General features: G+C 38.5%; 1 protein-coding gene across 1 annotated transcript in view; it reads right to left on the bottom strand.

The window, feature by feature from the left end:
• The window catches only part of LOC101860461 (F-BAR domain only protein 2), a 50,261-nt gene that overhangs the window by 21,160 nt on the left and 4,070 nt on the right, over positions 1–25,031 (bottom strand). Inside the window, exons 2-20 of the mRNA XM_013089951.2 lie at positions 24,297–24,388; positions 23,122–23,196; positions 22,541–22,682; positions 20,127–20,198; positions 19,786–19,866; positions 19,217–19,241; positions 18,731–18,810; positions 17,482–17,580; positions 16,434–16,530; positions 15,871–15,981; positions 14,983–15,003; positions 12,718–12,804; positions 8,406–8,490; positions 7,860–7,881; positions 7,420–7,474; positions 5,908–5,958; positions 5,074–5,195; positions 4,074–4,141; positions 459–625 (exon numbers count right to left, since the gene is read on the bottom strand). Coding sequence (XP_012945405.1) covers positions 459–625; positions 4,074–4,141; positions 5,074–5,195; positions 5,908–5,958; positions 7,420–7,474; positions 7,860–7,881; positions 8,406–8,490; positions 12,718–12,804; positions 14,983–15,003; positions 15,871–15,981; positions 16,434–16,530; positions 17,482–17,580; positions 18,731–18,810; positions 19,217–19,241; positions 19,786–19,866; positions 20,127–20,198; positions 22,541–22,682; positions 23,122–23,196; positions 24,297–24,388 — 1,552 coding nt within the window. The remainder of the gene's footprint in view (positions 1–458; positions 626–4,073; positions 4,142–5,073; positions 5,196–5,907; positions 5,959–7,419; positions 7,475–7,859; positions 7,882–8,405; positions 8,491–12,717; positions 12,805–14,982; positions 15,004–15,870; positions 15,982–16,433; positions 16,531–17,481; positions 17,581–18,730; positions 18,811–19,216; positions 19,242–19,785; positions 19,867–20,126; positions 20,199–22,540; positions 22,683–23,121; positions 23,197–24,296; positions 24,389–25,031) is intronic.

Below are 25,031 nucleotides of genomic sequence, written 5' to 3' on the forward strand. Positions count from 1 at the left end.
AACCTTAAATGGGCATAGTTCTGTCAATTATTTACACATTTTAAATGCACAGAAATAAAATTGTTTTCATAAAACCTTTTCATTTTAAGATGCTTTTTAAAAAATGAATATCTGCCTGATTTATGTGACAAATCATCTCAGACATAGGCTAAAGAGGCCTAGAATAGACCAAAGACCACAACATCCATCGTAAAAATTAGGCAGTGTCAAGTAAAAGGATTACTTTTGCACAGTAAAGAAAATAACCAGACTAATTCTATTGCAATAACAACATAATATCAGGAAAAAGAAAAGAAGAAGAAAAGGCCAAGACTCTTGACATGAAAAAGCCTTAATTTTAGCACAATAATAACAACAACAAAACGCAGAAAAAGAAAAGAAAGAAAGGAAGAAAAACACTAAGATTGCGGACACCAAAAGAAAACTGCAACCCCCCCTAACCCCTTTGACCAACTCACTGGAGGACGGTGTGGTGGCTGCGCTGCTGGTATTACTGGCCCAGTTCAATTCCATCTGCGGCGAGAGGGGGGAGGGCAGAGACACCTGGTAGTTGGCACCGGTGGGAGTAGACGCTGCAGACGCCGAGCCAAACAGGTCCAGGTTGAGCAGGTCTTGACTAGGTTTGCTGGGGACAAGTTTTGGAGATGTTTTTAAAAACTTTTTCAGAAGAAAAGCACATCAACAAAATAACGAATATTTAACAAGTTTTTAAAGAGTAAAATGAAGAGTAAAAATTAAGACCCCCCCCCCACACCATGCTTTCGCATATCACAATAATCACAGCCCACTGTTTTCTCTGCCTGTAGGTCATTGCTATTAACTCAACTGTGATCACCATGATGAGCACGACACAATTTTTAACTCACTTCAGACGGTTCCCGCAACAGTTGCGTGACCCCTACCCCGACGGTTGCCCCAGGCCCTTCGCGATCAGTTTTGGACTTTTTTTCCGCAATACAAATCACGCATGTGTCGAGTATTCATCTCGTTTGGCCTGTCTTGAGCCACTTAGACTTAGTTTTGTATCTCTGGGGCCGACAGTTTTTGAGTTATCGAGACCCAAATAAAAGGGGCTCGAGAGGCGGAAAAACGAAACAAAGCACGTGGAAAGTACGCAGAGCAGCATGAGGCAGTGTTGTCGTGAAAATGGAAGAAAGAAATATTTTCTGCATGTTTGATGATGGTTTTGGTTCGGAAACTGATCTAGAAGGTTATGATACTCATAGTGATAGGGATCCAGAATACATTCCAGAAAAACGCAGGAAGAAGAATAGTAGAGGGAGTAGTGGTAGATCAAAGATAGTACATAACAAGATGGGCCACTCAGCCAAAAAAGTGTCCGCAGGAAGTATGCTCTTTGCTTCAGATGGCGCTGCAGTCTGTTTTGAAGCTCTCTTTCGTTTTTCCAGAAGAAGAATAGGAATAGCACCTCCTTGCGTGCGCAGATCGACTGCTGTTCATCAGCAGTTCGGGTTCGTTCAGTGCGGAGTTTTAGGTTATTTATACTTTAATGACCTCTCGCCTTTCATTCTAAAGTCAAATTAAACGAAGAAAACAATCACCCTTTCCTCCGGAAGAGGTTTTTTGTCAGCATAACCATTTAAAAAAAGCGTTCTTCCGAAATTCATTCAAAAACTTGCTAGTTTCACTTTGATTATAACTCTGTTCGCAAAAGGTGCGCTTTTGTGAAGAGGGCGCCACCGAATTTTGAGGACACTTTTTTAATTGGCTCAAAGAGAGAAGTGACCCCTCTTGTTATGTAGACTCATTGTGGTAGATCTACATTTCGATCAAGAACTGACGACAATAATAGAGATGGAGAGATCGATCAACATGGGCCCAGTAGCAGTGGCCTAGCCCCATCCAGTGGTCGGGGTTCCAGATCCAGTACTAGTACTAAAAGCACAACATCGAGATCTAGTGATGAAGTGATCCACACGGTGGGGAATGACATTGACTCAAGTGATTCAGATACGGAATGTGATGCTGCTGAAAGTGTCAATTTCGACTTGGATGTTCAGCCTCAGCATGGTAATAATATTGACAGGTCTGACGGGTCTAATGATTTGACTGGTTTTCCCCCAATTACCCCCATTTACTGGAACAAGTGGCATAAGTGATCAGATTGACAGGGAAAATTACAGTGCCTAGTCATGTTACAAGTTGTGAATTGATGACTACATCGTCAAACTAATAAAAAAAGAGACGAATCATTGTGCTAACTACCTCTCAAGACCTGAGCCCTACAGCAGACAGCAAAATGTAAAGGAATGGAAAACTGTCACCCTTCATGAGACAAAAGGATTCTCGCTTATCCTCATGCATAAGGGCACTGTAAAAAAAACAAAAAAACCCTTCTATGTACGATTAATGAAGTATGCAGGAATTCGTTTCATCGGATTTCGCTTGTACTATTCTGCCTTGCGACTGTTTCCGAGTGATAATGACAATGCTGCACTTCAGTGACAATACAGCTTATATTCTTCCTGATCAGCCAAACAATGATCCTCTTTACAAGATAAGGAAGGTGTATGAGCACCTTCAAACATGATTTGAGGAGGTGTATACTCCAGAGCAAGATGTTTCACTGGACGAGGCAATGCGCCCGTGGCATGGGAAACTCCGTTTCAAGGTTTACCTCAAGGACAAGCCCAAGCCATGGGGCATAAAATGCTACGAAGTATGGGAGGCAAGTTCCTCCTGTGTGCACCGCTTTGAGATTTATGCTGCACACCCACGATACAGTAATAAGCCGACTGACGTGGTGATGCACATCATGGAGCCACTGCTGAAGACGGGGTATCTTTTGTATACCGACAATTACTATTTATGTCCAGAGTTGTTTGACAAACGAATTGAGAAAGGAACAATGTGCACTGGCACAGTGCCTGCAAACAGGCGAGGAACGCCGTAACCTGTAGAACTTAGGACACGGGTGCAAGGAGACATCGTTTTCAAACGAAGGGGCTCTCTCGTTGCCTTGAAATGGAAGGACAAGCCAGAGGTCCATATACTCACTTCAGCTGTTGACCCAAGAGAAACTACCATAGTCACAACAAGAAATATCACAAATAAACAGAAACCAAATTTGTGTGGTTCAGTATTTAAAGAATATGAGTGGAGTAGTTAAAAATGATCAGCTACTTTCCTACCTGCCTCTAGCTCGCCGAACGTCAAAGTGGACAAAGAAACTTTTCACACATGTTTACACTCTCCATCATCCAAGCATCCATTATATACAAAAAATTGGAAAAGCCTCTAAACAAAAGACAACTGTCCCTGCCTAAATTCATCAAGCTCTTGGGTGAACAGCTGAGTGAGGAGTACGTCAGTCAACGTCCAGCTCATCATCCCCCATCAAAGACGGCCAACAAACCTACGCTGGTTCGTCTCGACATCGCCAAGACGTTCCACCACCTTGAACCTCTTCCCATCACCCAAACCAGTTCGGAGCCCAAGAGAGAGTGTAAGAGGTGCAGGGATGCTCTCTCAGAGACATCGAGCAAAAAGAAAAGAGCCAATGAGACATATCACTGGTGTGCCGTGTGCAAGACCCCCTCTCTGCATTCACCTGCGCTTTGTAAGGTACTACATGCAGCTGAATTACTGCCAAACTGACGAGTAACTCTAGACATCAGAAAAATGTAAGTGCTGAATATTATTATTTGCATTGTGCCTTTACTTACTCAAGCAAACTGAGAAAAACTTACTATTTTTATGTTTGTTCACATGTTTATTGGGACCATCATTGCATTTTGGGGGGGGGGGGGAATTTCAAATGACTGGGAAAATCATGAAAAAAAACTAATAAATACAAAGATATTCAAGTTATGTTTTTTTTGCATTTTGTTTCGTGCATGTTAAACAAATGCGCCTTCAAATTTAGTTAAGATCCAGTCATTAGTGAAGTCAGTGAGATATTTTTTTAATGCACCGAAAACGCTAGTGCAAACGGCTTGTTGGGTCAAAACGGGTCCAGTCTGAAGTGAGTTCATGTGCTAAATTTCTCCACTGTAAAAGAAAATACAACAACCTTGGCAAAGGACAAAAAAACTAAAGGCTGCTGAACTTACTCTAATGTATCAGACTCTGACTGTGACCGCTTCATCTTTTTGTCCACGGGGGTTTGACTTCGCTTCCTCTGAGGCACAGAAAACAGAAAGTATTAACACTTACAGTACCAAAGGCTCATATAGTGAAAAACCTTCAAGTATCGCACCAGTTTAGAATGCTGAAGCCGCCGTATAATTTTGTTTTAATCTAAAAAAACCTTGGCAGCCCAAGGAACACGCTTTAGAAATTTTTAGAGGTTCATCAACCATTCACCTTTCATAAAGAGTGACTTCCACTGGTATTTACTTCAGTTCTGTAACTGTTAACAGACATGGATTAGAAAATACGGAAAACCAATTCTGACATCATTGATTCGGGATGTACTTCAATTGATACAAAGTTAACAGGATAAATAGAATCAAAAACCAGTATTATTCATCACTTACAGTCTTAATGAATTCAGCAAATGAAGGAGGTAGTAGGGGAAATTCACAAATATTACATCACTGGCTCACTCTTTTTAGCCTTGAAATCCATGTCAATTTTACAAACAAGAAGAAAAAAATGCTAATTTCTCATTAAACATTTATCATAAATAGTGCACAATAATCCCATTTACTTTTATATTATCTAAACATAAATCAGTGAATGCAACCAATAATTTACTTACAACAAACAGCTTGAGGCAATCCTAAACTTTAATCCATTTCATCTACCTCAAGAGTTGTTTAGTTTTAGTTTTAGTAAGTTTTACGGCACTTGCAACACAATAAGGTCATAGAAGTGCCGGAGAATAGATTATGTGTTACAAGAGAGTAACAACAAACACACAAAAAAAGGATGAGAGATAAGGACGACAGATGTTAGATAGGAAAGAAGGAGCAAACCACACCAGAGCACCCACCAACCACCCACCTCAAGAGTTGTTCCCCATATATTTCAAAAGCATTTAAAACATTCATGAATTGGGCAATAATGGTTTGACAATCTTCTCAAAACTATCAGCCAGAAATCACTCACGGTTGGGGACAATCGTAACCCTTCTACAGAGGCTCTGATATCCTCTATGGTGCCTGCAGGGGCTGCTGTGGTTGGGCTGAGTGGACGAATCTCAACTTTGATTTTCCTCCGACCCTCATCCTCTGAAGACAGAAATTGGTAAACAGTCAAGTGTGTGGATCAGAATCTCTTCAGGCTTTCTCAAGCTTTTAGTTACTTCAAAAAACAGAAACACATTTTTTTAAAAACAGCCCCCATGTACACATGAACAAGTAGAGATAAAAATATAACTACCCAAAACTCACCATTGTCTATTAGTTGCATACTGACTCCAAGTCTAAAAAAAGAGACACTTGTTAATGAGACAAATGCACACCAACAGGCAGCAGAAGAGAACTGGAAACAGCAGTTTTAAAAAAGGAGAAGTCATTCGTCAAACATTTTCCCTTCTCTTCTGTTCAGCTGAACAACAATTTTCTGGGGGGTGGGGGGGTAATTTTGCAGCACATTAAATAAAATGGTGTCACTGTTATGATATATTTTATTAAAAATATCAACCATGCACAATTATACCCCCATATGCCCTATATTTCCCCCCCATCTTCCCCACCCCTTCATAATACAGGACTGCACAACTCATGCGGACCTTTAAAGGCAAAATATCTGACTTTGAAACACTACACACATCAACAATGTAAGCACCAACTAGCAAGCAAAGATTGAGAATATTTGACTCAAGAGGTACATTACCTCATTTAAAAAATATTTTTTTCCCCCTCATCAACCAGGTAAACACAAATTAACTATCCAGGCGAAGGTCTGAGGAAATTAAAGGCACTGCCCTTGCACACTCACCAGAGTCAGAGTCACTGTCACTGGAGTACCAGCTATTTTTATCACCGTTATCTGGCTCCGTTCAGGAAATTTACATAAAAAGCGACAGATCTTGCTAATATCTCATGCCAAAAATATGAAATACAAACTCAGATATTTTCTTGTTACCTTAAACAAGACGCCAAGCCCATGTCAAGACCCAGTCATCTTAGGGTGGTATATTTATATATCAGAAAAACCGAATGCAGAGTAGTGGGCCTGCTATTAAAAGTACAACCAAAACTTAATGCATTATGATTTTATCATTATTACTGAAGACTTCCAATATAAAAGCATGTTTCCAAGTACAGTAGTCTCCGCCTAAGATCCCGGTGCACGGGAGCAAGGAAATGCGGGATCTTAGGTAAACCGGGATCTTAACCGACAAACCCAGGGAAGAATCTATTGTGACCCATGTTAAGGCTCACAATCAGTAAAATGTTCTCCCTCCACTCTACAATGAACTGACGTGCCCGCTTGGTGGGTTTATTGGCATATGGCGAGCAAAGAGTGGTTAACGTTGATGACCTATCACGGTGCATTGTGGGATGAGGCGTGCCATTTTAACTTATTATCCTATCATGAGTCTCAAGATCTACGCTTATCCAGTTGCCCCTCCCCTTTACCTGTCCAAAATTTATAGCTTTCCATCTCTGACCAAGTCCCCCCCCCCCCCCCACAAAACCGCCTTTGTCGTTACACACCATTACATTGTGAACACACCAATTAAAATTCAGTCCGTCTCGCAAATTGGGGAGTAGAGACAACTGCTGCAATGGTCAAGGAAGAGTTCACGGTTCGATGTGATCCCGCCTGGAGCGAACGTGTAGGCCCTACCCACCCAGCGAGTGATGCAAGTTTAGGGGGAGAGCTCAGGTGTGAGTGCGATGTTCGGGGAAAACAAACACGTCGGTCAGTTCACACCCCGGTGTGATCCTGTGGGGGGCAAACATTGTATCGCTTCATTGAGTTTTACAACTTGTATGTGATCACATTCACGAGAGTGGCTGATCTCTGACACGACAGACAGTTTATTGATCTCAACTTTTCATTCTTGGTTGATCAGCTGTGCCCGTCTGCGTTTTTGTTTCGCAAATTATGATCTGAAATGCGGGATCTTAGCCGAATGTCGACCATCAGAGCGGGATCTTAGGGGAGACTTTTGTATAGTAAAAATTCTGTTTTCCTAAAACAGCGGGATCTTAAGCGAACCGGGATCGTAAGCGGTGGGATCTTAGGCGGAGACTACTGTATCACCGAAGACTTTGAAATTGGGAACTGAACAAAATATCATGCAGAAGTGTAAGCTGAGCCTAAAAACCATGAAGACATAACAATAAATTCTTTTTTGAGGAAATTTTTTTAAAAAGCCAGAAATAAATTACTGGTGGACAACAACAAAAAGCTATATCCTAACACAAGCAGTAGGAGAATGCAAAACTTGAAATAATTTTTGACTATCCAACAAAAATTGTTATGTAGAATAAAGGATACTGTCCATGGAATGATCAGGTCGTATTCGGTAGCCTTCTTCATCCACTTCAATATTCTGAAACAAAATCAAGATAAACAAGTTAATGGTAAACAACATACCTTTCAAGTGAGCAAAATCCAGTAAAACATTTTTTAAATGTGTTCCTTTTTATTCAAATATGTTTACAATGTTTATTTGTTGAACCCATTTTCTAAAAATAAATCAAGAAAATTTGTTAGAAGAATATATACAAAACCCATCAAGCAAAATGAAATCATGAATCGAAAAATATTTTTTTTTAAACAACTAATCTATCTCATTAAACAAATTCAAAAACAGATATAAGGCCTTTAGAAAGACCAATTTACTCAGATTAATTTTCTTGCTAAAATTCTGTAGGAAAATAATGATCGTACTCAGACTCAAAAATATTTCAAAGGAAAGCTAGAAGTTTACTCACAGCATCTTGACTCTCAGCATCACTGAAACAAGTAGGAAAAGAAACACACAGTGTTATCTATTAGATGCATAAGGAGCCAGTACAACACAAAATACTTCACACATTCTTCAAGTCAACTCCTTGATAGCACAAATAGCTTCAAGTACCACATCTGAAACAAGACGTCAGATATCATGGTTTGTTACACATTTCTGTACTTCGATGCACTAAAAATATATACTATTCTCTATTTTTCAAGTCATCAATCTGATAAATACATCTACATCCAATCAGCATACTCAAAGATTTTTGGACCGATTCATTCTTTATTTGTTTACAGTCTTCTCAATCATTTACAGAACAGTTACAGAGTGAACACTACTGAACCATCTCTTCCTGTAATCTTATAGAAACCATGATGAAACACGAACAGGAAACACAGCCTCCACAACACGACAACCCAACAATCTGGGCTTACATATGCCCTAAATTAGCTATGTAAGTTCAGTGGCTTAATTACAGCTATGGCAACAAAAGAATTAATGAAAAGAATGCTACTGTACTTACTTTGATTCATTGTCTTTATCATCTTTATCTTTTTTACTGCTCTTCTTCTTTTTCTCTTTTCTTTTATTCTTGTTCTTCAAAAACCCTGCAAAAATATACAAATACAAAACCAAGTTAACATGACTTATTTCAAAGGTCATCTTTGTGGACTTTAGAGACACAAACTTATTATTCAATGCACTTTTAATAAAGCAAGTTGCAACATGCATTGCTCTACCAAAAAGAAAACCCAACCATGTTTGATGAGCATCAAAAAGAAAGAAATCAAGACCCACACAAATTAGATTCTTGGTACATTTACTTGCAATATGGATAAAAATAATGCTTTATCAGTGTTAATGATCTATTGGGTCTATTTAATGAGAAATGAACTGCGAGAAGTCTTAAATGCGGACACATCATGAAGAATCCTTCAGCTGTGTCATATTGGTGTAATTAGACATTCTAAAACTAAGTCAACAGCTTTTAATTTACTCATAATTTGGAAAAACAACAGAAAGGGTGGGTGCAAATGTTACATAAGTTTTGTTACAGGTTAAGTGACAACAGAGTCTCCGGTCATTCCAGTACGAACCTAATGAATTTATACTTTGTTTGATTTCAATTTCTGCATTTCAACAGCACTCTTTCTGCAGCTTTCAAAGATGTCCTCAAAATCATGTGATTGACTTTTCCGAATTTCTCTCACAAGCAGCCTACAGCTACACACAGCATAATACAGAAATCTGATCAAGAGTTCTGCTTAAGCATCTCCATGAAATATGTTGTCTCATAACTGTTAAAGAAATATTCATGCTTGTCTCTACAACTGAAAGTCCAATCAACTGGTACGAGTATGATGTTTACTGAAACAATTGAGTTATCATATGATCTTTCTAAAAACTTACGGAGTCAGTTTCTCTACAACAACAGATATAGACACGTAAAACTGCAGAATGCAAAGCTGGAGGCACAGTTAGTAAAAAGCCTTTTGTATGACACTGAACAAGTATCCATAAAGCTGAGATGAAAAGCAGGCACTAGCTTCACCTACTGGGACAAGTATTCATTAAATTACATCCAAGAATAAATTCAAGCCAGTCTTGGATTTATTCGCCCCCCTGAAACACTAGGATTTGCAGACAAATACTAGAAGAACTAGATCTAATAACGTTAATGTAGCAGTGAGTGTGTCACATATGCAAAAGAGAAAAATTATGTATAATCACTAAAGGGAGAGCTTGAGAGAGAGAGAGAGCGCCTTTGGGAATGGCCTAAAGACACTACAGTCAGTGGCACTGGGGGGGGGGGGGGGGCGCATATACCACATTCAATGAAACATCAGTTGGAGGGGACCAGCTACTAAACATTAAGTATTACCATAACATTTTCACTGATGCTAATGTAGTCACATGGTATTTTAGACACATCCTTGACTGAAAATAAAAGCACTATTGATGGGGTTTTCTTATACGTTTCAAGCCGAGTTTGTGCGAGTTACACAGTTCGAGAATAACACAAACACAATAACACAATGCAGCACATGAAAGCAAGAGGACAGTCAGTATAACAAAATGGGGTAAAGAAGTAAAGAGTCACAATTAAGAACCCTCCTCACCAGCAGTTTTTTTTTAACTGCATGAATTTCTAATTATTTTCAGTTTGGGTACTTTCACAAACACAACCTTATTTTCACCAAAATATCCAATATGAGGGTGAATACGATCTGAATCCAAAAAAATCCAGAATTGATAGACACATTCTCTGCAAATCACAACAGAAAAAGACCTCCTATTTTAATCCACTTAGTCCTAATCTTTACTCTCCTCCCCCTAGTGGCACTGAACAGTCTCATAACCAACAGTGCACATCTTTTTTCCACCACAAAAGTAGAACAGTTTGAAAGTTTCAATATTGGAAGATCAATTCAAAGGTTCCGTATAACTTTCAATCATCCTAGACCTACCGAATACAATGAAGGTAAGATATTTTTACTAATACTGGCCACAATTTTGTTCTGTAAAGATTGTGAAAACATTTGCAATCTGTGTGAGTAAAGGAAAATGTGACCCTTCTCCGTTGGTGCTTGTGACACAAACATGACTTGCACACGACAAAAACATCTAAGGCAAAGAAGAGAATTCCTTCAATTGGTAACAACAACTATGATTCTAAAATCATTCATAAAGATTCATGCCAAATGATATTTCAATAGGGAACATGTTTGACACACACATAGACACAATGCTAAAATATTATGCTCTGTGTTAACTTATTCAACAAGGACATCAAATAATATTATTAAAACAAGATAAAGATTTATAATACAAAAGATTTACATAATGGTATTTCTCTAACCGTCCATATTCATTGAACAACATAGATCATACTTGTTAGCACAAGTTCAAGGCACACAGAAAGATGCAAAAAGAAGACTGGAAAAACAGTAGGAAAAACAGAAATCATCAAGTTGAAAAAAAGCAAAAACAAAACAAGCAGCTTTCTCCACCTCCACCAGCAAAAAACAAAACAAGAGAAGCCAAGCACCAAGTTACAATGAGGAAACAATCCAACAAGTAACTATGAGAGCTCAAGCATTGCCCAAGAGATGGAGTTGAGATCTCGCTGAGAATCATTCACTGAAAGAAAGAAGAGACCTGAAATGGGAAAACTGCACAGGACCTGTGACATCTATTCACTCAACACCCTCAGATAAAACGGCCTACTCATGAACACAACACAACAGCTTATCCCACACACCACAATGCATCCACAAAAAAAAGCATGCGTTCATACACATGAAAGGAGATAAACCACACAATCCAACACAACACCAAATGCAGATTTCTAAGAAACTGAAATCAATTCAAATCTACTTCAACACCAAAGTTCTACAGCCCAGTCAGCAGGGAGATTGTGAAAGACAGAGAGAAAGAGCCAAAAAAAAAAGAAGCAGCAAAGATGAAGAGAACACTGCTCCTAGTCACAATCTATATTTGTTGTAACCTGTGCAAATACAAATTAACATAACATAACACCACAAGACACAGTCAAAACACTTTTTACTGGCAGGAACATACTGAACCTTCTCAATGAAGTTTTAAGAGAGAAACCTTTACTGTTTGAGTCCGAGGCATAAAGAAAACAAAACCAAAAGCACGAACCAATGTGACTAAAAGAACAACAGGAAAAATCAGGTAATTTTTCCACAGAAACTACAAGCTATACACACTTGACTAATGTTTCACTATAAACTAATTCACAACTTTTTGGGACAATCAATACTCTGCCTTTAAAAAAAAACAACCTACTCTGGGTCAGTTACTACAGTTTCTCAACTGATGTAAACAAACTAAACTATGCCAGACAAGCTATGCAATAAAGAAGTGGAATGTTTTTGTTTTATGTTCAATAGAAATATGTATTTAACCATACACTAAATATCTTTTCAACTGACAGTCATCTATGAAGCTTTTATATTAAAGGTCATATTTTCAAATAATAATTATTTCGATTATTTTAAAAGTCATGTCTTCAAATTGTTATTCATTTGATGATTTAAAAAAATATATTTATTGAATTGTGCAGTGAGGTACTGTTGTGAAGGCACTAATCAACACTGAACACGACTGAGCCTCCCAGCTGACACAACACTCACAAACATGTCACACACATGCCATGTGTTAGTTGACAAGGGATTTGTGTCATACACTGATGCTCTTACCAGTGTCTCAAAACAATGAAAGATTGAAAAAAGGAACACTCAACCAATACCCATGGAAAAAATTTTCAGACTATCACAGACATTGGAAAGTAATAAAACTATAGAAGCAAAGTTAAGCAGAAAAAAGAATGAAGTCTAAATTTTCTGATAAATTCCAAATATTTACTTTTTCTTACCTTATTCAATTACAATAACATTGCAGTTACAATTCAAGAGAAAAGCAAATATTTAAAAAAGTATTTAGTTTGTTTTCAAAATCCATGTTCAATGGCATACATGTTTTTGGTTTGCATATCTACAAATTTAGCATTTGATATTTGCAAAAACTAGCTGCAGTAGGAAAATACCCTTAATCAATAGGAAAAGCTCCCCAGACCCCTCTTATCCGTCACAGAGCACTGTGATTTCGGTAAGAGGAGCAAAACCCAGAAAGGAACAGAAAAAGCAAAAAAAGAAACCACTTCAAAACCCACCAATTTAACAAAAAGAGATTAAAAGGAAAACCCCAACACATCGAGGAAGTACTGGTGGTTACACGATACACATAATGCAAAGAACAACGACTATGCAACAGTAAGGCTCCAAGAGAAAGAAGCTCAGTGTGTTTACATGTGCGCGACACGCGTAGTTTGACGCTGCGACTCAGCGGGCCTGGCTGGTCGGAGAGCACAGGGCTGCTGCCGCTCCCAGAGGCCTCTGAAATCACAGGTAGGATCCCAGGAGATTACAAACACAGGACCCCCAGGGGTAGCCATGGCGGGGGGAGGGGGTGGGGAGGAATGAGGAAGAGAACAGGGGACAGAGAGAGACGGGAGTGACAGGAGAAAAAGACACAGGGAGAGACAATGAGAGAGGTGGGAGAAAAAGGGGGAGACATGGAGGGAAAACAAAGGAAGATCAAGGGCAGTGATAGGGGGAGAGAGAGACAGGGGAGAAAAAGGAGAGAGACAGGAGGGAAATATAGGGGGGGGGAACAGAAAGGGGTGCAAGACAAGAGGGGGAGAAAGGGGAGAGGCAAGGGGGAGGGGGGAGAATGGGGAGAGACGGGGGATAGAAAAGGGTGAGACATTTGGAGCAAGGGGACGAAGCAGGGGGGGAGAGACAGGAGGAGAGGACAGAGGGGTGGGGATGGGTAGACAAGGATAGCAAGCAAGAACGGGAGGGATTAAGGGAAAGGCGGAAGGGGGAGGGGGGGGGGGAAGAAAGGGGAAAGGGACAAGGTTGAGAGACAGGACATACCCAGGAGGAAGAGTAAAATAATGAAACAGCAAGATAAAAGAAATGCATCTATCTCTCTCTCTACATAAATATATCTCTGTGTGTGTGTATATGTGCATATATTTGTAGGAAAGCTGACTGAAGGTTTACAGTAAAAAAAAAAATATCATACAACATATAAATATAAATATACATGAGAAGCTAGTAAGTGAAGAAATTGGTGTTGCAGAAAGAAAATAAGATCATAGAATCAGTCCTTTTTTCACACCAAACTGCTGCCTGCCAAATTTGCAACTCTCTTTTCATTATTACATTTTGCAATCTTAGGCAAATAAATTCGTGCCTTCAGTCAAATCTGTGGCTTCAGTATTCAACATTTAAAGGATGAGACAAGTGAGACAACAACAGCAAATTTCAACCAGCTTCTTCTTTGACATGCAGAATACATTAGGTCTACTAAAGACTTCAGTACTTACAGAAAATCATCCCAAAGACCCCTCATATTTATGCAGCATTTATATTATAAAGAAAAGGAGCCAATTTCGATCACATTTACACAGTATTCAAAGCATTTGTTCCAATAAGTTGTGAGAATCTGTCAATACCCTGACAGCATCCAGGAAACTTCATCTACTTCACATGGACTCACCATGTTGAAGTGTTTCTTTAAACTACTCCATTCTCTACTCTTATGTGTGCACACATTACTAGAATTCTTTCAAAAAATATTTTTCTAAAGGAAACAAAGGTCTGTAATTAATACCGAAAGTGTAAAAGAACAGACCCTTGTACAGCTTCCTCACTATGCTTCCTTTTTCTTTCTGTCTTGCCTTTTTCAATTCCTTTTATAAAAACCAACGGCTATCAGAATTCCCCTCTAAAGACATCTGATCTGCGCACCTTTCTTAAACAAGTGTAATTAATCAGTCCCCTACAAGGAGATATGGTAAGAATTCAGTACTCAATACAGCAAATATACTGGCAGTTACTTCATTATCTTACCAAAAGCCCCTTCCCAAACCCAACATCCTCCATTAAAAAAATTAAAATTGTTAAAAAAATTCTGCTTCAAACAACAGAGTTGCCTGTAAGAAGGGAACTGAATGCTAGTCTGCATCCTGAATCTACATCACCGATTTCCTCCACCTTGGAAAGAATAGCACTCAACCACATCTACGAGAGAAGTAACAGCAAAATATCTGGAAACATTGCTTTAGTACTAATGAAATGAAAACAGCTAATGAAAACCCCACGACAGGAAAATTAAAAACGCTCTTAGAGCTGTGCTATTAGTCAACAGTAAAAAAACAAACAAAATATAACAGAAGTAAGGAAGTGCAACTGCATCGTAACAGGAAAATACACCCCAAAAAGATACACAGGAATTGTCCTGAATGGAAACAAACAACAGTAAATGAATCAAGACTTGTTTGCAGCAACAAAAAAATATTTTTAAAAAATTCAGAATAACCCACTTTCATTCCAAAATATTTTGTGCCCATCAATATTTCTGTTCAGCACGACTCAAGTTTCTTTTAAGCATGTTTACAACTTCAGGTCTTGATGCAGAGCACTCCAATTGTTAATAATGCTGCATGATACAAGGCCACTAATAACTGATGATCTACAGAAAGCAAAAACTTGAGACCAATTTACCACCAAAGGCTGCTTCCATAGCTGGAAATAAGTATCACACTTTTAGTGAGAATGATGATACTGGCTGTGACAATGATTGTCAGGAGCAAATTTTGAGTAGGCCTATATTCAATATTGTTAATGTTGCCTCAATAATCACATAACACAAAAAAAATATCTTACGGCTTCTGCTGGTTACTTTAGCTGTTTCACAGCTTGCAGTGGGCGTGGCCAGCGCAGAGCAGTCATTTCTTACCACATCGCAAAAGATATTCAGGCATTGAAAAGCTTGTTTAATATTACTACCAAGTGTGCACATCACGTCACTTTGTGTGAGCTGAAAGGTTCAACTTACTCACTGTGACACCATACAACTTCAAATCTTCATTCAGAAAACAAATTTCTCAAAGAATGCCCCAAGACTGATGATGCCATGGTTGGGACTTTTCACTTTAACAATCTGGATTGTGTGCACAACCTTTTGGCTCAAATGCTTAGTGTGGCAGTGGTAAGCAGACCCCCCCACCCCCCAAAAAGCTATGTCAATTTTGGTGTGAGAAGAACACACAACAGATGTCACTCAATTTCAAAATGAAAAGGGTGGTTATCAAAGAACACTGAAAGATACAAAGAAATATTCACAAGTCCTTACAGTCCGTCTGACACAGCCAAGGTAAAATCATACCTTGTTTGGGATACATGACTCCCAAACCAACGAATAATAATGGTGATATTGTGTAATCTCTTTTCATCTACTACTTACAAAAAGCAGAACACAGAAAAATACAAAATGAGCAGTGGTGCCCAAACGATTTATGCTCTCTCCCTAAACCCACAGACTCTCGTGCTATCAGGATACATTGATAAAAATGTCAAGTCTTCTCATCACACACAGACAAAGTAAACTACCTTGCTTCTGTTTCTCAGTGACAGCATCCTTCTTGTCTCCACTTGGTTCGGGGGACATGGGTCTGTTGGCTGTCAGGCTGGACACATCAGGCTCCACAAACTCTATTGGACCTGGAATTGATTTGGAGACAAGGGAAAGGCAAATGGTGAGAATCTGTCCATTGAGGTATTGAGAACTGAACAAGGACATGGGGTTTTCTCTAATTGAGTACAGAGAAGCACATTGACACAAAAAAGGTCACTAAAAGTCATTAAGTGCTGAGGAAAGGTTATATAGACAAAAACAACACGAGGGAAAGAAAAAAAAAAAGAAAAAAAAAGAGCAATAGCACCTGCAAGTGGTGCCTCCAAAACAACAGAAATATGATGCATGAGAAATAGCAATAAAATTTCACATTGCATGTAAACAAGCAGTAACACAAGCAAAGACAGCTAACTACAAACATATAAATGCACATATGCATGAACAGGCTTTACATAAAAAATAAACCAAATGTAACCTTTTCCTTCTTTGTGGAAAAGAAAAGGGAAAAAAATGGCTTAAAAACAAAAAGAAAACGTACCAGGTTTTTCATCCCCTGTGCCTTTCTTCTCAATGAATGTTGACATCAACTTTTGCACTGTCATCTCTTCACAGTTCTGCTTGAATTCTTGATGCACCTATAGCATTTTGGTAAACAAATTTTTGAAGATTTAAGAGGAAAGTACATACAGCAAGAACAACTCCAGATGGCAATTGAGGTAGGGGATGATCCCAAGAGACTTCTCAGAGAAAAGCAGACAAGATAAAGATGAAGAAAAAAAAATCGTCCGGAAGCTTCCTTGAGAATATTGACAAAAAGACAAGACCAAACAAAAAGAGTCCTTATGCAAATTTTCATAGATACAGCAGCAACCAAACCTACTGAGCTATAGAAATGATCAAGAAAAGTATGCCAAGAAGTACACAGAAGACAAATGAATAAATCCTCTCTACTTAAAAAAACAACAACATTTAATCATAACTCACAAAAGATTTCGGATGTAAAAGCTGACAACAACAAAACCCCTCCCCAAAAAATCAATGTGTAAAAAGGACAAAAGTTCTCTCAAAATATAAAAAAAATATGACGATCACAGTTTGGCAATAGAAGCTTTGGCTTAGAAACAGTTAGGGGGCTACAGATAACATTAATCACTTAATAAAGGTATGTATGAGCTAATTCACTACCAAATGCAAGAATAAATATGACTTCTCTGTCTCTTTCTGCCTCTTACGCAAGTCCATTCCAAGTCTCTCTTCTGACAATTACCTCCTGCAAACATGCCCACACAAAGAAACAGTTATAAAAAGTCTCTTCTAGAGGGTGCGGTGGCCAGTGCGTTCGTCTCAAGCCTCGATTCAGACACGGATTTTTTTCAGCCCCCTCCTGCCCACCCAGCAGTAATGGGTACCTGATTTCGAGTTGGGGAAGTAAAGGCGGCGTGGAAAGGAAATGGCCACCCTACCACAATATGCAAAGGCCCAGGAAGTTGTCTCACTAACAAGGCAATCCCCAATGTCCGGATCAGATGCGGGAACAACTTAATTTTTTAAACTAAAAATACTCAGTATTGCTTTTGTAAACCTACCTGTCCTAACAGAGCATGTTCATTCTCCCATGACTTGGCAAATGTGTCGATAAAATCCTTCATTTGACAAATATGCTCTTCTTCCAGTTCCTGATAGTGCTGTAACAAGAATAGAGTCAGAGCGTGTAGATAAAATTACGCAAACCAAAAGTACAAAACTATATGTATAAAATACACATGATCAGTCTTTGAAAACACCCATTTTCCTTTCACTATGAATACTTTACAGACAATAGATGAACTTCGATAAATAAACATTCCAATCCAGACATGAAAATTAAGACATAGAATCTCTCACATATTCTTGTTGGCAAAAGAAAAATATGCTATTATATTGAATCATGCTTTATAGGGGGTGCCCACATGCGCGGTCGGGTCGGGTCGGGCAGCTTTCTTGTGGTTTCAGTGCACACTACAACCCCATCGCGATTGTACCCAACGACCTGGAAGTTAAAAGTAGAGAAACCTTTAACCTACATGCGACTACACAGAGGGCTACGATTGGCTGAACCTTTGACCCATGAATACATAAAATAGGCCAACGATACTCTTGGACTTCCCGCCCTCCCTCTCTCAGTCTCTCTTTCTGTGTGTGTGTGTGTGTGTGTGTCTGTGTGTGCATGTGTGTGTGCGTGCGTGCGTGAGTGCTTGATTGCTTTATTGTCTCTTTCCTTTCTTGTCTATTTTTCACTTCCCATATCAGAAACCTAGATCTAGCAATGTAAACATTGCTAGATCTAGATCTCTGTATACATCTCTCAACTTATCGCTCTCCCTCCCTGTCACTCTCACCACCCTCCCTCTGTAGTGCTCCTCCTCCTCCTTCTTATTCGTCTCCTTCTTCCTCTAGGCCTATGAGCGCTCCAAACCCGCTGTGAGAAGTGAGAAGACGGTCAAAGGCCTGAGACCGAAACTGGGAATTCCCAGAATACCTACTTAATGTATTCATCGGTCAAAATGGACACATGACTCAGCCTTGTTGTGATTGAATGCAAACAACCCGATCGCACGATTCGCAGGCTAGAAAACAAACGCGTCTGTTTTTGTAGGTCACCGATCAACAATCGGTTTGTGCCACAATGGCCGCTTTGCGCCCTCAATCTGGCTAGCCCTGACTATCCGATGGGCCCGACCCGACCCTACCCGATCGCGTATGTGGGCACCCCCTATAACACAGTGATCAAAGAATATTACAGTTATTCATTTTTCTTGAGACAGTGATGACATACAACAGCTGAAAATTCCTTACATGACATGACTCAATCATTTTCCCTTCAAAATCATTCCGGACTTCTTTGTACTTGTCAATGAGGACTTTGTATTCATCCACTGAAATACAAGAGGGAAGTGGGCCAAGTAATTAATCTGCAGTGATAAAAAACAAAATCAAGAAACATTTCTTTACCAAATTTCAGACTACATGAAGCAACACTCTACTCTCTGAAATCCTCTTCCATAACAAATTTCCTTCACACAATATCACATTAAACGTAAAAACTTTAATGGGAAAGTTCACATTATTCTCCTAAAAGGTGACGTTTACATTATACTTCCAAAATAGTTATGTGTACAAAAGATAAAAACAAATACAAATAATATAGTTACATCTCTCCATAAGAACAATCAAGGGAAAATATAAAATATTCCTTCAAAAATGTAATTAGAAGATGAATAAACTGAAATATACAACCATTCTTCACAAGACTTTAAAATGTGAAAAAAAATTGAAACTTACATGCTTTCTTGTTCTTCACCTCAGCCTGGGAAATGAAATAACAAAAAGTGCTTATTGTTTGACTAAAACAAAAAACACACATCCCCAGTCCTCATTATTTTGTTTTGTCTCTTTCTCCAACACTGAAGTACTCATGCATCGACAGCACTGCTGTTTTCTCACAGTATCAAACTTTTTAAATCAATCCTGAAAAACATAATTTTCTAACGAGACAGATAACAATGATACATGTTGGAAACAGAGAATATAATTTAGAGGAAAAGATGCCAAGAAGAAAAAGAAAACAAGGAAAGAGAATCATCTCAGCTGCTGACTGGCAGTACTTTTCAAATTATTGCGCTAGTTAAGAATAAGAGGCAACAAAGGACACAACAAGTATCCAAAACATTGTCAGTTAGATCAAGAATCACACCAAGCCAAAATGCTAGCTGATTACTCAATAAATCTGAAGAAAAAAAAAAGCAATAAAAATTCAAACTGAAAGAAAGCAAAGTTGAGAAATCGCACACTCTTCAAAACTATGTGACAAAAACCATGACGGAGATTTAGTGTGGTTACTCCAATCATACCTTTTCAATGTCTTTTGCTGATGCATTGTCTCTTCTTAACCTTTCCAGCTCAAAGCATCTTGTATGATAAATTTCCTTGGCCTGAAAGAGATGGAAGCAATGCCGATTATACTGACACATCTTATTCCCTTATGTATTTTCAATATGCAAACAGTTTCAGGTAAGAACAAATTGTTTTTAATTTTACCCGGGGGATACTAGACACATATACATAAATATGCTTTTTATTTTAATCTACAAGAGAGTGAACTTAATGTAGTTAGGGTGAATGACACAAGAAAAGATTTTATAAGCACCTTATTACTTAACCAGTGAGATAACAAAAAGCAATCAGTCCTCACCTTGTGCAATGCTGTGGTTGTCTGTTGAATGGTCTGGACAGAATCCAGTGTGCCCTGTTCATTTTCCTTCGTCTAAAAGATAAACAAGAAGGACAAAAATATTACATATTGTGCTCTAACCCACATACATATAACTCCCAATACTCAAGCCTTACTCACTGCATTACTGAACATGTATGTTCCAGAGTAAAAATTGGTCTCTTCATGGGAACTCTGGTTCTTTGAATCACTAAAAAACTGTAGAATTACAAGACATGCTTTAATTTATGACTTCGCGTGTAGCAATGCCAATCAAGCTTCTGCGTAGGGGAAATTTTGTTACTCGTTTGCAGGTATATTTTTTAACTGGGTCGGATGAAGGTGACGAACTTCCTCAAACTCGTTTGGCTCTACTTCTGGACCAATGTGAATGAAACTTGGCAACCAATCAGAAAGTAGGGCAAATTAATGATATGCGGATGTTAAATTGTTGTTTTCAAATCCCTTTAGCTACGAGCATTTCACTCTTGGCAGCTCAATGCCGCCCTCAAGTAACCACATGTCCTTGTCATCTGGTCGTTGCCAGAGTAGAGTAGGCTTTGTAAGTCTGTAGGTGAGTGTAGGAGCCTGCGTTGAAGAACAGCCAGGTTTGGGCAGTGAAGGAAAAGATGTTCAATGGTCTCCTCGTGGTAGTCACAGTGTCTGCAATGGGGTTCCCATATGGGGTTAATTCTGTTTATGTACTTGTTGGTGTGTAAGTGTCCTGTGCGGGCTCTGAAGATCAACGTCTGATCAGCTCTACATAAGAGATTCAAAGGGTCTTTGGGGTTGGGTTTGTCCATATACCCGAAGAGAGATCTTCCTGTTTCTGCGTTGACCCATCTGTTTAGCCACTCGTCTCTGCTTTTGGCTTGGATGATCCCTCTGCAGGTCTGGAGTTTGTACACATAAATTAACCTATATTTTTGGTGTTGGAAGCACTTTCGTATTGAGTATTGCGTAAACTATAAAGAGCTTGAATTTCAACATCGAGAAGGTAAGAGATCTATCTTTCCTCTACAGTGTTCTCAAATTTGAATGTTTTGTGTCAAGTAGTTATTTAGAATTTATTATAAATGTACCACAACCCCCCCTGTCAAAAGCGGCTTCGCACTGAGATGGCCCATTTTCCCCTCGCTCCCTCTGCAAATGTCTGTAGCCTACAAATGGCCGCATGAATATTTCAAGCCCGTTCATTGGTCACTTGAAACAGGGAAATGTCGGGTCCATGCATCTCACTGTTTTTCTCTCTGTTCCCCTATAACATTGCAATGGTGGTATTCCAAGAAGAGCTTATCTTGCCTCGGGGTGTTCGTGTCTCAACGAGAAAAAAGATTTTTAATTGTACGGCATGTTAGATTGAATGAATTATATTTTATGGTTGGCCTTGGTCCAAAGTCATCAAAGAAAACTTTGCGATTATTTAATCACGCTGCCAACATATTATTATTCTTAAAGATCCCATGTTGTGATACGATGCTATAAATAAAATGCTCTCATCCTGACACCCTTTTTTTTTCTCAAAATATGTTCACCAAAATTTTAATTATAACAAAATAACTACAAAATGGTTAGTAAATCTGACTGCAGAAATGATTTCTCCACCCAAAAACACATTATTGAGTAGCCAGGTTTCTTTCAAAGATTCCATTAAATTTTGATATTATCAATTTTCTTACAGAATCTGCTGTTATGTGGTCCATTTTTTTGGAGTATTTTCCTATATGTGGGTCATCCATATTTTGCCGACCTTTACAACCCTATAACTTTTGTATTTATGAATCGATTCTTTAAATCCAAAAAGCATGATTCTTAGAATTGAAAACTCTTTCTTCAATTTTAAATAAAAAAGTGCTAAAGTGAAAAATCCAATTTTTCATTGACTTTGCTATCCCATGGTAGGTCCACCCCTGCACGACACTCAATATCATCCCAACAAAATGAACTCATGGCGACAGCTGTATTCAAGATTAGTTATCATATTTTGGAACTATGTAAGTTTTACATCCCCCTCTACACAACTGTAGATCATTACGGAGGCAGGCTGCTTGACCCTGCTTGTCAGGGCCAACCCAAGCTGAGAAGAATGCAATGTTCCAGCGTGCAGATGGAGATCTCAATAACAAAACCTCCATAGATTTGAATCGAACTCACATCTTCTGTATGCAATGGGGAAATCCTAACCAATATACCACAAATGCCTGTAAATTAATGAGTGGTAAATATATTCATTTTTAGAAAAACAAAGCACATCTTCCCAAAAAATTATTTACTGAAATTCGTTTACACATATCTCTAATACTTGTAACTTAAAAAAAGACATCAAAATACTGAAGACGGAACATTGGGTCCCAGTACTAGCAGCAGCAACAGAACTAGCTTTTTAGCTGACTGACCGTCTTATGCCGTTTGTGTTGCTCCTCGCTGTAGCGCACCATGTCCTTGATCAAGTCTGCCCATGTGTGCACAAGCTGCATCTGCAGTGTCGACAGCTTCTCAATCAGATTTTTCAAGACATTCCAAAAGGGTCCGAAGGTTCTGAAAAATTAAGTAATGACATAAGATCAATTACCTCGTGTTGTATTGCTCTATCCATTCTTGGACATACAGTGTAAACCATAATATACAATAACAAAAGAGAAAAAAAGAGAGACTGATAGACCCCTATACATCGCCCTCCCAACACCTGCAGGTTGTGATTAGCTGCTGCAACTATGTGCCTTTTCCCATACCCTCGATACAGAAAACACGAAAAAGAAAAGGTAACATGCTGCTACACTCAAACCACACCCAAGGGGAGAGAACAGTCAGCAGCTCATTGTGAGTACATGTAAAACAAAATGGAAATGCAGTTACATCATCACAGTCCAATAAAATTTTTTAATGAAAACAAAAAAACCAACACCAACCATAATGTGTTCTGCCCTTACTTCAAATTGAGGTTAGTGACACAAAATTAACAGCATCAGATACTCACCCAACTTGAGGGGTATTTGCAGCTAACTTTGCAAGCTTGGTAAGCAATTTACTGTAATTTTCCTCAACAGTGCAACTGAAAATATAAAAAGCCAAAGATGATCCTCCATAACTAATAAGATGTGTATGTTGAACTATGCTGTAGAAAAAGAATATGAACAGACAAATTTACAAAGAATGCATTGTTTCATCAAGGTCACACAAATAATATTCTACGCAGCTCATTAAAATTAAATGTGCAAGATGAGCAAAATTTGCTCAGGTAATAAAGTATTAAAACACATCAGACATACATTTAAAAACCCAAAAAGCCTGAAACTGGAAGACTTCAGTCCTGAATACTTGATAGTGATAGTTTTACAAATTAAAAAAAACTCAGAAAGCCAACTTCATGCTGTCTTTTGACTTTCATAAACAAGAGACCGACTCCTAAAAGACACCTACCCACGTCACACAACCTGGCCACATGAAATAGCTCATACAGCAAAATCATATCACAAAAATAATGGAACACTGGAACACTCCAGAAGAAAAGGAAATAGAAAAATGTTAGTGGACTTTTTTCACACTATCCCTATTATCTGGAGTAAGTTTTAGCAATTGTTCTAATCTTCACTCACCAAGTGCCTCCAGGTTGTTAAAGAGCTTGTCTCTAAAGGGCACTGGCACTGGGCCTATGGCCACTTTGGGTTCATTCATTGACCTAATTCTTTATCTCCAGCAAGCAGCTCCCAGCGGCTCGCAGTCGGAACCCCTGTGCCGGTGAGCCGCTGACAACGGCCCAGGCACATTCCTTTACGACAACTTCGACACCAAATTACTTTTCGGCAATTGCCAAAAACAGGTCTCTTATACCGGAGTTCATTCATCAGACAAAGAACTATCAAAATATGTTTGCTACTTTCGATTTAATAACTCATTTAATGACTTTTTTTTTTTTCATTTTTATATTTAGCACCAAAAAAGGGCTCCGGCGTAGTGGGTTTACCCCCCTCGGAGATAAAGAGTTTATACTTTTCCAACATCTAAAATATCAACAAAATTAAAGAGCAAGAGCAATATTAAAATTAAACATATTCTTGTGCATCTTTCAACTTATTTCCACTTTTCCTTTTGTTTTAGAAACAATTAAATCATAGACACACCACCAGCAAAGGAAATACAAAAGAGCCAAACCTTTCTCGAAGAAAATCAACCAACTCTTTCGTGGAAGTATGGCCATGTTTCATATTATGATACAAGGCGAAGTATCCATTGTTTTTGGGACCCTGCAAATAAAATTTTACAAGACTTTAATGAGATTTATGACAGGAATACCATCTATGCTGATAACAAAGCAGTTTAAAAATGAAAGATAACAACAATATTTTCACCTTTTATCCAAAGAAATAAAAAATCTCTCTCTCTCTCTCTCTCAACCTATGTACATATATATAATACATGCAAAACAAAAACAAACCAGATAAACTTTAAACCCACAGGTGTGGCAAAACACTTGTGTATAGGAAACTCCTGCCAACTTTAGTATTTATAGAAAGTGTGAAAAGGACGCTTCTGCTTCATTACTATAAATCCTTGTTAGCTCCTTCTCTGGAATTATAAATCAATGAGTGCAGTTTTATACCAATACATCGCTGCAGCAATGGTTGGCATGCATTAACATACAAATGTGTAGAGGTAGTAAAAATTTTCCCTTAAAATTAAAACTTGCTCTCTAAAAAAACAAAAAACAAAAGAAGGTATAAAACAGTAAACCAAAATTCATGTTCAATAATATTTTTGTCCCAATGTTCTAGTTCATTTTCAGAAACACATAATAATAGACTTCTTCTTTGCCCTCCCCTACTAGATCATAGGGATAGCGACTGCTGGCTCTTTAACCAGCAGTGCAATTTTCACAAATGTTGAAAT

Source organism: Aplysia californica, unplaced genomic scaffold, assembly GCF_000002075.1.
Source record: "Aplysia californica isolate F4 #8 unplaced genomic scaffold, AplCal3.0 scaffold01088, whole genome shotgun sequence".
NCBI lineage: Eukaryota > Metazoa > Mollusca > Gastropoda > Aplysiida > Aplysiidae > Aplysia > Aplysia californica.